A 12,007-nucleotide genomic window follows, 5' to 3' on the forward strand; every position below is an offset into this window, starting at 1 on the left:
AGTTAAGCAAGTGCTTCCTGGTTTCCTGCAAGCAGGATTTTACGTCCTCTGATTGTGGCGTAGCCCTTCTCCCCCACCCCCTCCCCATGCGCATGCTCAATTGTGAGGTCACATGCCCTCCAGCATATAAAGCTGGACGCTGAAGCGTATCCCAGTTGCGCCAGGCAGTGCCAGACGCTTGGCGCTCTGGCCCCGGGCTTCTTGAGTCCGGGTGGCTAGTGGCCCCCTGCCCGCCGAGTGCCTCGGTGGCTGAAGAGGAGCTATGAGTATCTTGTTGCTCCTAGTAGGTGGCGTTCTGTTCGCCGGTATGGTTGTCTACTGGAGAAATCAGTTTCAGGTAAAGTTGTAAAAGAGATTGAAAAGAGATAAAGTTAAATGAATACATGGATGGGGGATGTGTCTAAGAGAGTAGAAAGATAGTAAAGTGGTAAGATAAGGGTGAGGGGAGGTCCCTTCATTCCTCTTTTTCTCTTGAAAGAGCCCCAGATGTTTATTCTTTACCCCCACACATCTTTCATCTTGACCAGTGAATTGACAGTTGTGGTCTGTTGTAAAAAGCTCCACATCTCTAAGTAATATGGTCAGCTTTTCACCCACTTAAAAGCTACAATTGACAGTGCCTACTCCAGACAACCACCTCTCATCTTAACCTATACCTTCTCTTTTCTTCTCTGGCTTCTACTACTCCCTTCTTTCCGTTTGACTTTTCCTCCTCTGTATTTTCCTTTTCAGCCATCTTTATGAGACCTTATGGGACATTCACAAAGAATTCAGGTCAAAGAATTCCTGGTGATATTTAAAGTTGCAGTCTGCGGCCATGCTACCCTGAACAAGCCCGATCCCGTCTGATCTCGGAAGCTAAGCAGGGTCGGGCCTGGTTAGTACTTGGAAGGGAGATCACCTAGGAAGACCAGGTGCTGTAGGCGTAAAAAATAAAATAAAAAAATTAAGGGATTGTAAACTGACAAAGTCCTTGCAATCTGTGAGTCAACCAAGGGTTGCCTCGCCTAAAAGATAGATAGATAGATAGATAGATGATAGATAGATAGATAGATAGATAGATAGATAGATAGATAGATAGATAGATAGATAGATGATAGATAATAAAGTTGCAAGTGATTTTAGGTAAGGGTCAGACAGGGTCCAAATACAGACCTACGGGACTGTCCAAGAAATGTAAGGCAAGGATATGACATTTTAGTCTTAAAAGACCACTTTTATATATTTTTCCCTCAGTCTGTATTTGGGAAGAGCATATTTCCAAATCAATGTAATCATTTAACAGATTTTTAATCTCTAATTCGTAGGAGAGGACAGTCAGTTCCTTTTACTAACCAAGATTAAGCATGGTGTTATTTGGTAGGATTTTTAAATTGCCGAACTCAGTAAACTACATGGGTATAATTTCCTTCCCTTACAGAGAAACAGTGGTGAAATGCCATCAAATTCAACTTCTCTTGCACTAGTAAGACCATCCTCTTCTATGGGGTCGACTAAGAACAATACTGATAAGGATCTTACAGCCAACAACATCTCTCAGGATATCTTAATTAACTTCCCACACTCCATAGCCATGCAGAAACGAATATTGGTAAACCTCGGAATGGTGGAATACAAGCTGGCTGAATTGGAACATTTCCTAGTTACCAAGGGTTTTAAAGGTGCATTAGTTAACCGGAAATCCACTGGCATGCTTACTAAACGTATTAACAATGGAAGCAATCAATAAAGACACTTTGAGTGGATTCATTTGGTTGTATGTGTTTATATTAAATGAATTATTGTTTAAAAGGGGAAGGGATACCAAGTCCAGACGTTTATCAATTTGCTAGCTCACATTTATAAAATTGATTAGATGTTGTTAATATATTTTTTACCAGGGAAAAAATGAAAGCCCAATAAAAGCTCAAAAAAATTTTTAATAAGCTACAGTAAAAAGAATATAGTTGAGATATAGTGATTTTAACTTCATTGGAGTGAGAAACGTTTTTCTCTAATGGTTTACTGTACTGCATGTCTCCAAGTTTGCATTCAAATAAACAGGATTTGATGAGACACTTTCCATTATGCGGAATTCACTTTCTTACCATTGAGGAATCTCTGTAATGAGCTATCATTGAGCACACTAAAATATGCCACGCACTCAGTTAAGATTTGTACTTTACACACTTGTGAAAATAGTCAATACATGCTCTTAGCCACCCATTGTAGTCAGCACTTAAAGGGGATTTCTTCCCCATCACCACCTCTCATTCACATATTATTTCATTAAAATGTACCTAAATCTTCCTTAAATTGCAAGAGTCACCTACAGAAAATGTCATGCATTTTTCTACATGGTGAAAAATCCACACCTCAAATAGCACCAACATATAGTGATTGAATGCATGTAATGTGATATGGATTAAAATTAAGAGAAGAGAAATGTCTAACCAAAGCACTATATACCTAAAACTAATTTTAAAAATTAAGATAAAAGTATGTCTAAGCTCTAGTCACCCATCTATTTCATATATTATTTTAGAAAACCCACAGAACTGAGGAGTTAACAATCTATTGACATTTACTAACAGCATTTGAACTACCTTCAAAGAAAAACTTCAAAATATCTAATATGAGTTCATCTTGTATATATGTATATAACTCACAGATTGTTCGATTGCAGGCCTACCAATTTTCTACCTTCATGCCCCCTCTCGCCAAAACAAATTAGCAGTATACATTAAAGAAATACCGTAATCCCTTACTCCTTTTATCTTCAATCAAAAGGAAGAAGAAAAAAAAATTAAAATGTATAAGAAATGAAGGTATCAAATTATTCCTTTACTCCTTATATGCCAAGAACAAAAGCCAACAGTGTTGCATGTGGTTCTTAAACTTCTCTGCGTCATGGACCCTTTTGATGGTCTTATGAAAATTATGGACTCTCTCTAAAAAAAGCATGCACATATGCACATAGAAAAATATTGCGTGTAATTTCAGTTCCATATGTCCTCTGAAGCCCAGGTTAAAAATCTTAAGAATAGTGGAAAGGTTTTTTATATCGTTAGGCAATATTCATCATCCTAGTCTGTGATGTTCAAACCAATCGTTAATTATATTTAATCAGTGTATAAAACTATTAGTGATATATGTTTTCATTGTCTTTTGTAAGAAAACTGGGACATAGGACTCTCTAATTTGGCTCCTCTCATCCTTGACAAGTTTAATAAGTTTAACAAGTTTATCTCCTATAAGTATGGATATAAGTTATTGCCCATAAGTAGTAACGTATTCAATAAGGCAAAATCATTCTACTTAATCTATTAACTATATATTACAACATAAGATCTTAAATTTGATTGAAGCCATTTCCTCATTGGTATTTTGTTCCTTGTTCTAGTTTAAATTAAACCTAGATTTCAGAGAGTGTAATAAACTACTCTTAATTTTATGAAACAGTAGAAAGTAGATGGGTCATATTTTTCTTCCAAATAGAATCTATGAAAGACATCATATGGAGAAAGAAGTACTCAGAGATTCAGGGGGGATTCTATTTCTAGATTTATTACTTACTGGCCATAAGATCTTTATTTTTCTGTGTTATTTCACTATATGTAAATAAAGAACATAACTATTAAGTTCACATAGAAAAAGTGAGCCATAAATACATGAAGTTTTCAGACATATTTGGATCAAAAGTATAATACTACAGTCCTTGCATTATGTACATAGTCCATTTTTTTCCATATATGTATGGCATTTCTAATTAAGTAAGGCCTTCAATTTTAACACTTTCTTTAAAATATACAGATTTATTTTCTCCAGTTTTATTGAAAAGGAAGATGATGTACCAAGGAAATAGAAACAAGTTATACTTAAAAACTTGTAAAATAGAAAAAAAAACTTGTAAAATGGAAAATATAACTATTTTCTAAATAATCAGCTCAAAATAAAGCCTTCAATATTTTAGAAAAACATTATAGTAATATGTATAAAAATATTATCATGAAATAAAGACAGCTCTGTGTGTTATACAGATAGATAATCTAAAAAGAAATATAATAAGCCCATTGTTAAACATTACTAGATTCATATTTTTATATTACAATCCTGCTTACATGGGAAAATATTTTTTATACTATTATGACATAATGTATACATTTTTCTACTCAATTAACATACAAATAAATTAAAATTTTCCTCTATTCTAAAATAATAACATTACACAGGCACATATTTTTTTAAAATTAGATCTCATTCTGGTTTTCCTCTGCCACTGACAGTAGGTATTTCATGATCAGTCTCTTTTTTAGGATCTACCATGTCTTTATATCTCTCCCCACGATGTCGTTCCAGGTATGGCCCCCAGTTAGAAGCTGGTCTGCAGCAGCTTACAATGCGCTAAAATGAAAAGGAAAAGAAAAAGGACTTGTCTTAGAACTCAAGAGCTACAATCTAAATAAATAAATATAAAACTATATTTTCATTTTAGAATGTTAAATTTCTTTTTCATGGCCTTAGGGTGACAGCTAGGTGAGGATCTAAACCAATGTATACCTGGGAAGATTCAAGAACCAAAGGAAGGGGAGATCCAGGGTCAAACAATTGATCTGAATCCATTTTTGGATGGGCTTGGAAATTTGTTTTCTATCTAATTCCTGAGCCTATCTTGTCATTGTCCTATGTCTTAGTGAAATGTCATAATCAACTCCATCCCCCTAGGCCTTCGTGATAGAGGGATGATTCAATCTAGTTTGTGTCCAAGATCATTTACCAAGCTTTTTCCAGTCTAAACAAACCTTCTTAGGACATATGTTATAACCATACTAGGTTTTAAAAGTGAAGATTATAAGATATAAAGCAAAAAGATCATTTGCTTCACATCATTTTCAGGAACAACTTAGCACAAGTATAGATATCATAATCTTTATATGCCACGCACTCTAATAGGGCCTGAGGTTACAGAAACAAGCAAGACAAGACACTTTCTTAAAGGAGCATACAGTCTAGTACAGGGAGACACACAAATATAAGTATAGTATAGTATGTTATGCATATAGTAATGGATATTTTTATCAGATATAGAAGTAGACTAAAAAAAGAGTTACTAATTTGATCTCATGGTCATATATTATCACCACATGGGTAAATTAATCTTTGGTTTGATCATAAGTACTTTATATGAAATATAAATAATATTAATTTATGTGCTTACTTGAAAGATGTTTCCTTTTGCTTGAATTATTTTTATGACAGCCATAATTGGAATCCAAATAATGCAGAAAATAATCATACACCAACCTAGAGCAACTCCCCAGTCTGGGTATGGGATTTTAGCATAATCAGGTCTATGAAATTTCACCAGTGACCAGATCAAAATTGCCTGTGAAAGTAAAATATGAAAAGACAGTGCTAAAGATTAGGCTTTATTGCACTAATGATTTCATTTACAGTAATTATTAGGAATTTGATCCCATTCCTTAGGAATAATTTATCAAAAGCAATTACAATAAAACTGTATTCAAGCAACTAAGATAATCAGGTAACTAGCCAGAAGATAACAATACTAAACAAACCAATACAAAATAACTTATATTTAGCTTTGAAAGATTCTTTCAAAATTAGCACCTTCATATATTTATAAAAAATACAAATGCTTTTCAAAATGTGTTTCAATAAAATGCTTTGCCATGAAACATAGCAGATTTAAAATAAAATAATATTTGAAATTTTCCGTATTCGAACTTTTAGCTTTCATTTATGATAGCATGATTTTATTCCATGTCATAAGCTAGCCAGAGTGTCAATTAATTCAATAAGAATGTTAAGTCCACTTTAGTGAACATGCTTTGCTCCTTGCTTAGTAATTGTTTCTATTATTTCCCACTGCACAGAGCATCGCTTTCTCCACACCCAAACACATACACATTCATACGTTACTAGTACATTGTTACCAAAGAACACTTCATTTCCAGCGTTTTATTGAGGGGAAAAAAAAAACAAGTTCAATGTATGTTTGGGTAAAACAGTGAAACATGAATCTTAATGCCGAAAACATTTTAAGGCCAAGTTTTTATAAAAATGTCTTAAAAAGCCTATTATACATGTTGCAGCATTAAAACAAATTATGTGTATAGAAATCTGCAAATTAAATAAAATAATCGAAACCAAAACTCACATAATAGTTTCACTAAATTTAGCTTAAAATGTCTTTAGAATTTTAGAATCTTTATAAATGGGAAAATCCAAAATAGTGAAGTAGATAAATGCTGTGCTTTCCTCTCTCCATGACTACATTAAAACTATAAATTATAGAATAATCAATCAGGGGAACCATCTGAAGACTTGCTGAATTGGTGTTCTATAACTAAAGATATAAAGACAAAGCTGTGTCTAGACTGGTAGGAGGGGCGTAGAACTCCAAACAGGTTGGCCCCACACCCAAGTGTGGCAGTCAAGAATTGGGAGAACTATCTCAGCTACAGAGCTTCTTCCGGAGAAGTGAGGGGTCCCAGCTCCACACCAGGCTCCCTAGCCCAAGGTTTCAGTGCCAGGGAGAAAAGTTTCCACAACATCTGGCTGCGAATAAAAGTGAGAAACTCTGTCCGAGTGAGACAGAAGGTGGCTTAAAACCTAGGCATCCTCTTTAAAGGCCTGTGAACAGATTTGCTTACTCCCAGGAACTCACCCTGGGCTCAGGTGTAGGGACAGTAGCTCAGGAGGTGCCAGAGACATATGAGGAGAGATTGAGTTGTGTGGCTTCAGGGCAAGGGCTGGAAAGACAACCACCATCTTTCCTGGGTTAAACCCTCCCCGCACATGGCCAAATCTGAATTTGCATTGGCCTGGTGAATTCCGGTTGCTCTACCCAGATGACTCCCTAGTACCCTGCTTGACCCAATTTAGGTGACACAAAAAAGCACTTTATGCGGCAAGTAGCCAGCCTTGGCTCATGTTCCATGGGCATCAGGCAGGTGGTGGCCAACCTGAGTATGCTCTGAGGTTTTTGCTGAGTGGTCACAGGCTCAGCACTGGTGTCAAAAACAAATCTGCATTAACCTGGTGAATACCACTCATCCCACTCTGGTGACTCTCTGAGACCCTGCCTCATCTAAATCTCAGATCTTCCAAAGATCTTTTAGAGGCTGAGCCTTATTGGCAGGAAGGTGGTGCCTGGACTTGGAGTTCCCTGGGCCATTTGTTGAGTTGCTACAGGCCAGGTACTAGTGTCAGCTGGTCTCTGTTCACATCATAGATTCTCCCACATGTTTCTAAGTTCAGCACAAGAAGCGACAAACTATGAATTGCTTTGTAGCTCCGACCAGATAGCCCTGGGCCAGTCACAGGCAATGGCTTACCTTGCCTTGCATGGCAGCCCCACACAAGAGGTCCCAGAACAGAAATATGTGGAGGCTGGCTTCAGATCACAGCATAGCACCACCTGATTAGCCCAACAAGTAGCACTCCCAAAGAGGGGTCTTGGCAGGCATCAGAGACTGTTGGGGTGAATCATGCTCCATGGGGTCAGCCACAGCGTGAGTGACCAATCTTCTATACTATGAGTGTGGCCAATCTTCACGACTAGTCAGCCTGAGGTTCAATCCTATTCACGAACGTGACAATAATCAAGACTCAACTACAACAGGAGGGCACACATAACCGACACAAGGGACACACCTGTAGCACCTGATACAGGTAAACAGGGAGACTGAGCCACTGGGCCCCCTAGGGCACTCACTATATAAGCCCATCCTGCAAAGACATAGCAGAACAAATACATAGATACAAACACAGAGAGGCAGCCAAAATAAAGAAACAAAGAAACATGTTCAAAGTGAAAGAAGAAAACTTCAAGAAAAAAAAAAAACTAAACTAAATGGAAGAAAGCAACCTACCAGATACAGAGTTTGAAACACTGTTTATAAGAATGCTCAAAGAACTTAGTAAGAACTTCAACAAAGAGATAGCAAGCATTAAAAAAGAACATAGAAAGTGTAAAAAAAGAACCAGTCAGAAATGAAAAATACAATAACTGAAATCAAGGATATACTCTAAGGACTCAATAGCAGGTTAGATGGAGCAGAGGATCAAATCAGTGATTTGAAAAACAAGGTAGCATGAAACACCCAATCAGAATAGCAAAAAGAAAACAATAATAAAAAAATAAGGATAGTTTAGGGACAACATCAAATGTAACAACATTCGCATGACAGAAATACCAGAAAGAAAACAGAAAGAGCAAGGGATTGAAAACTTATTTCAAAAAATAATTATAGAAAACTTTCCTAACTTTGCAAAGCAAATAGACATATGAGTCAAGGAAGTTTAGAGAGTCACAAACAAGATGAAACCTAAGAGGCCCACACCAAGAAACATCATAATTCGAATTCCAAAGGTTAAAGACAAAGACAGAATCCTAAAAGCAGCTAGTTACTTATGAGGGAGCTCCCATAAGAGTATCAGTTGATTTCTCAACAGAAACTTTGCAGGTCAGAAGGGATTGGCATGAAATACTCAAAGCGATGAAAAACAAGGACCTACAACAGAGATTACTCTATCTAGCAAAGCTATCATTTAAAATTGAAGGGGAGATAATGAGCTTCATTGAAAAAACTCTAAAATAGTTCATCACCACTAAACGAGTACAAATGTTAAAAGGACTTCTTTAAGAAGAGAAAAAAAGGGGAAACAAACATAAATATAAATAACAAAAAGGCAATAACTATGTACCGATCAATAATTACTTTAAATGAAAATAAATTAAATGCTCCAATCAAAAGGTGTAGGGTAGTTTAATGGATAAGAAAACAAGACCCATACATATGCTGTCTACAGGAGACCCACTTCAAATTGAAAGACACACAAACACTGAAAGTAAAGGAATGGGAAAAGATACTTCATGCAAATGGAAATGAAAAAACAAGCTGGGGTATCAACACTTATATCAGATAAAATAGACTGTAAAACAAAGGCTATAGTAAGAGACGAAGAGGACATATAATGATAAAGGGATTAATTCAACAAGAAGATATGAACATTGTAAACATGTGTGCATCCAATATAGGCACACCTAAATATATAAAATATACTGACCAAATAAGGGAGAGATTGACAGTCATACAGTCATAGTAGGGAACTATAACACCCCATCTTCTAGATCTTCTAGACAGAAAATCAACAAAGAAACAGCAGCCTTAAAAGATACACTAGACCAGATGGATTTAATTGATATCTTTAGAGCATTTCAACCCGAAGCAGCAAAATATACATTCTTTTCATGTACACATGGAACATCTTCCAAGAAAGACCATATGTCAGGCCACAAAACAAGTCTAAATAAATATAAGAGACTGAAATCATATCAAGCGTCTTCTCCAATCACAATAGTATGAAACTAGAAATCAATTACAAAATAAAAATTGGAAAAACACAAAGCACATGAAGGCTAAGTAAGATGTTATTAACAAGAAATGGGTTAACGATAAGATCAAAGAAGAAATCAATAGGTACCTTGAGACAAATGAAAATGAAAAACAGAGACACCAAAATCTATGGAACACAGCAAAATCAGTCCTAAGAGGAAATTCATAGCAAAACTAGACTACTTCAAGAAACAAACAAAAAATCTCAAATAAATAATCCTACCTTACACTTGCAGGAACTAGAAAAAGAATGGCAAACAAAGCCAAAAAAGAATATAATAAAGATGAAAATGGAAATAAATAAAATAGAGTCTAAAACAACAATACAAAAGAACAATGAGACTGAGAGCTGGTTCTTTGAAAAGATAAACAAAATTGATAACCTTTAACCAGAGCCATCAAGAAAAAAAAGGAGAAAGAGAGAGAGAGAGAGAAAACCAAAAGAAAGAAAATCAGAAGTGAAAGAGGAGAAGTGATAAATGACACCACAGAAATACAAAGGGTTATAAGAAAATACTATGAACAATTGTATGAAAACAAATTGGACGATCTGGAAGAAATGATAAATTCCTGGAAACATACAATCTTCCAAGACAGAATCAAGAAGAATCAGAAAATCTGAACTGACTGCTTACTATAAACAAAATAAAATCAATAATCAAAACACTTCAAAGGAACAAAACTCCTGGACTGGATAGCTTTGCAGGTAAATTTTATTAAACATCCTCAGAAGAATTAATACCTATTCTTCTCGAACTATTCCAAAAACATTCAAGAGGAGGTAAAACCCCCAAGTTCATTTTACAAGCCACTATTACCTGATATCAAAACTAGATGAAGACATTACAAAAAAAAAAAATTATAGGCCAACATTACTGGTAAACATAGATGCAAAAATCCTCAAACATACTAGCAAATTAAATTCAGCAATATGTTAAAAAGATCATATACCACTATCTAGTGGGATTTATTCCTTGGGTGCAAGGTTGGTTCAATATTCATGAATCAATTCACTTGATACCACCACATACAAAAATATGAAAGATTAAAATTCCTATGATCATATCAATAGATGCAGAAAAGGTGTTTGACAAGATCCAGCATCCACTTATGATAACTAAGCAAAGTGAAAACAGAGGGTATATACCTCAACATAATAAAGGCCAGATAAGATATACCCATGGCTAACATCATACTCGATGGGGTAAAACTAAAAGTGTTTTTCTTAAGATCAGGAATAAGACAAGAATGTACACTTTCACCACTTTTATTCAACATAGTATTCAAGTCCTAGCCACAGCAATAAGACAAGAAAAACAAAGGCATTAAAACTAGCAAGGAGGAAGTAAAACTGTCATTGGTTGCAGATGACATGATACTATTTATAGAGAACCCTCAATATTCCACCAAAAATATGTTGAAAGTGATAAGTGAATTCAGTAAAGTAGCAGGATACAAAAATAATATTCAGAAATAGGTCACATTTTTATACACCAATGAAAAACTGTCAGAAAGAAAACTTTTTAAAATCCTATTTACAATTGCATTAAAAAATTGGAATAAATTTAATCAAGAAGGTAAAAAACTTATACTTGGAAAATTATGAGACATTGAAGAAATAAATTGAGGAAGACACAAATGGAAACACATGGATAGGAAGAACTAACAATCATTAAAATGTCCATAGTATTCAAAGTAATCTATAGAGGCAGTGCATTCTCTCTCAAAATACCAATGGCACTTTTCACAGAACTAGAATAAATAATCCTAAAATTTATTTGGAAACAAAAAGGACCCCAAATAGCCACAGCAATCTTCAGAAAGAAGAACAAAGTTGGAGATATCCTGGTACCTGGTATCAAACTATACTACAAGGCTATAGTAATTAATACATCATGGTACTGGCATAGAAACAGATACAGAGATCAATGGAATGGAACAGAAAGACAAGAAATAAATCCACACCTATATAGTCATTTAATCTATTACAAAGGAGGCATGAATATACAGTGGAGCAAAGACAGTGCATTTGATAAATGATATTGGGAAAACTAGACAGATACTCACAAAAAAATGAAATTGGACCACTTTTTTACACCATGTACAGAAATAAACTCAAAATGGATTAAAGATTTAAATGTAAGACCCGAAACCATAAAATTCCTAGAAGAAAACATAGGCAGTAAACTCTCTGACATTGCTGTTAAGAATACTTTTTCTGATATATCTCCTTGGGCAGAAGAAACAAAAGAAAAAATAAACAAACGGGACTACATCAAACTAAAGAGTTTTTGCACAGCAAAGGAAGCCATCAATGAAATGAAAAGATAATCTACTGAATAAGACAAGATGTTCGCCAATGATGCATTTGATAAGGGGTTAATATTCAAAATTTATGAAGAACTCATGCAAATAATTGTCAAAATAAAAACCTAATAATCCAATTAAAAAATTGGGAGAAGACCTGAATAGACATTTTTCCAAAGAGGACACACAGATAGATGGCCAATAGACATACAAAAAGATGCTCAACATCACCAATCATTAGAAAAATGCAAATTAAAACCACAGCGAGATATCCCTTCACTATTGTTATAATTACC

The 12,007-nt window shown here is 35.1% G+C and overlaps 2 protein-coding genes and 1 pseudogene across 2 annotated transcripts in view; 2 read left to right on the plus strand and 1 right to left on the minus strand.

The window, feature by feature from the left end:
• Nucleotides 1–262: 262 nt before the first annotated feature.
• CT83 (cancer/testis antigen 83) lies at nucleotides 263–1,729 on the plus strand. Its single transcript, XM_039850485.1, has 2 exons — nucleotides 263–337; nucleotides 1,421–1,729. Exons 1-2 carry the CDS (start codon nucleotides 263–265, stop codon nucleotides 1,727–1,729), a joined length of 384 nt encoding a protein of 127 aa, XP_039706419.1.
• Nucleotides 808–926, plus strand: LOC120592809 (uncharacterized; annotated as a pseudogene).
• Nucleotides 1,730–4,159: 2,430 nt separating the features above from the next.
• Nucleotides 4,160–12,007, minus strand: part of SLC6A14 (solute carrier family 6 member 14) — a 31,925-nt gene continuing 24,077 nt past the window's right edge. Inside the window, exons 13-14 of the mRNA XM_039850484.1 lie at nucleotides 5,198–5,365; nucleotides 4,160–4,383 (exon numbers count right to left, since the gene is read on the minus strand). Of these exons, the coding sequence (XP_039706418.1) occupies nucleotides 4,237–4,383; nucleotides 5,198–5,365 (315 nt within the window). The 3' untranslated portion in view covers nucleotides 4,160–4,236. The remainder of the gene's footprint in view (nucleotides 4,384–5,197; nucleotides 5,366–12,007) is intronic.

The sequence above is a fragment of the Pteropus medius genome, unplaced genomic scaffold (genome assembly GCF_902729225.1).
Source record: "Pteropus medius unplaced genomic scaffold, Ma_sr-lr_union100, whole genome shotgun sequence".
NCBI lineage: Eukaryota > Metazoa > Chordata > Mammalia > Chiroptera > Pteropodidae > Pteropus > Pteropus medius.

Bases quoted from the DNA above. Each gene is read 5' to 3' on its own strand.
- CT83 (XM_039850485.1), top strand. From the start codon at position 263: ATGAGTATCTTGTTGCTCCTAGTAGGTGGCGTTCTGTTCGCCGGTATG. The intron at 338-1,420 runs GTAAAGTTGTAA...CTTCCCTTACAG, and splicing joins ACTGGAGAAATCAGTTTCAG to AGAAACAGTGGTGAAATGCC.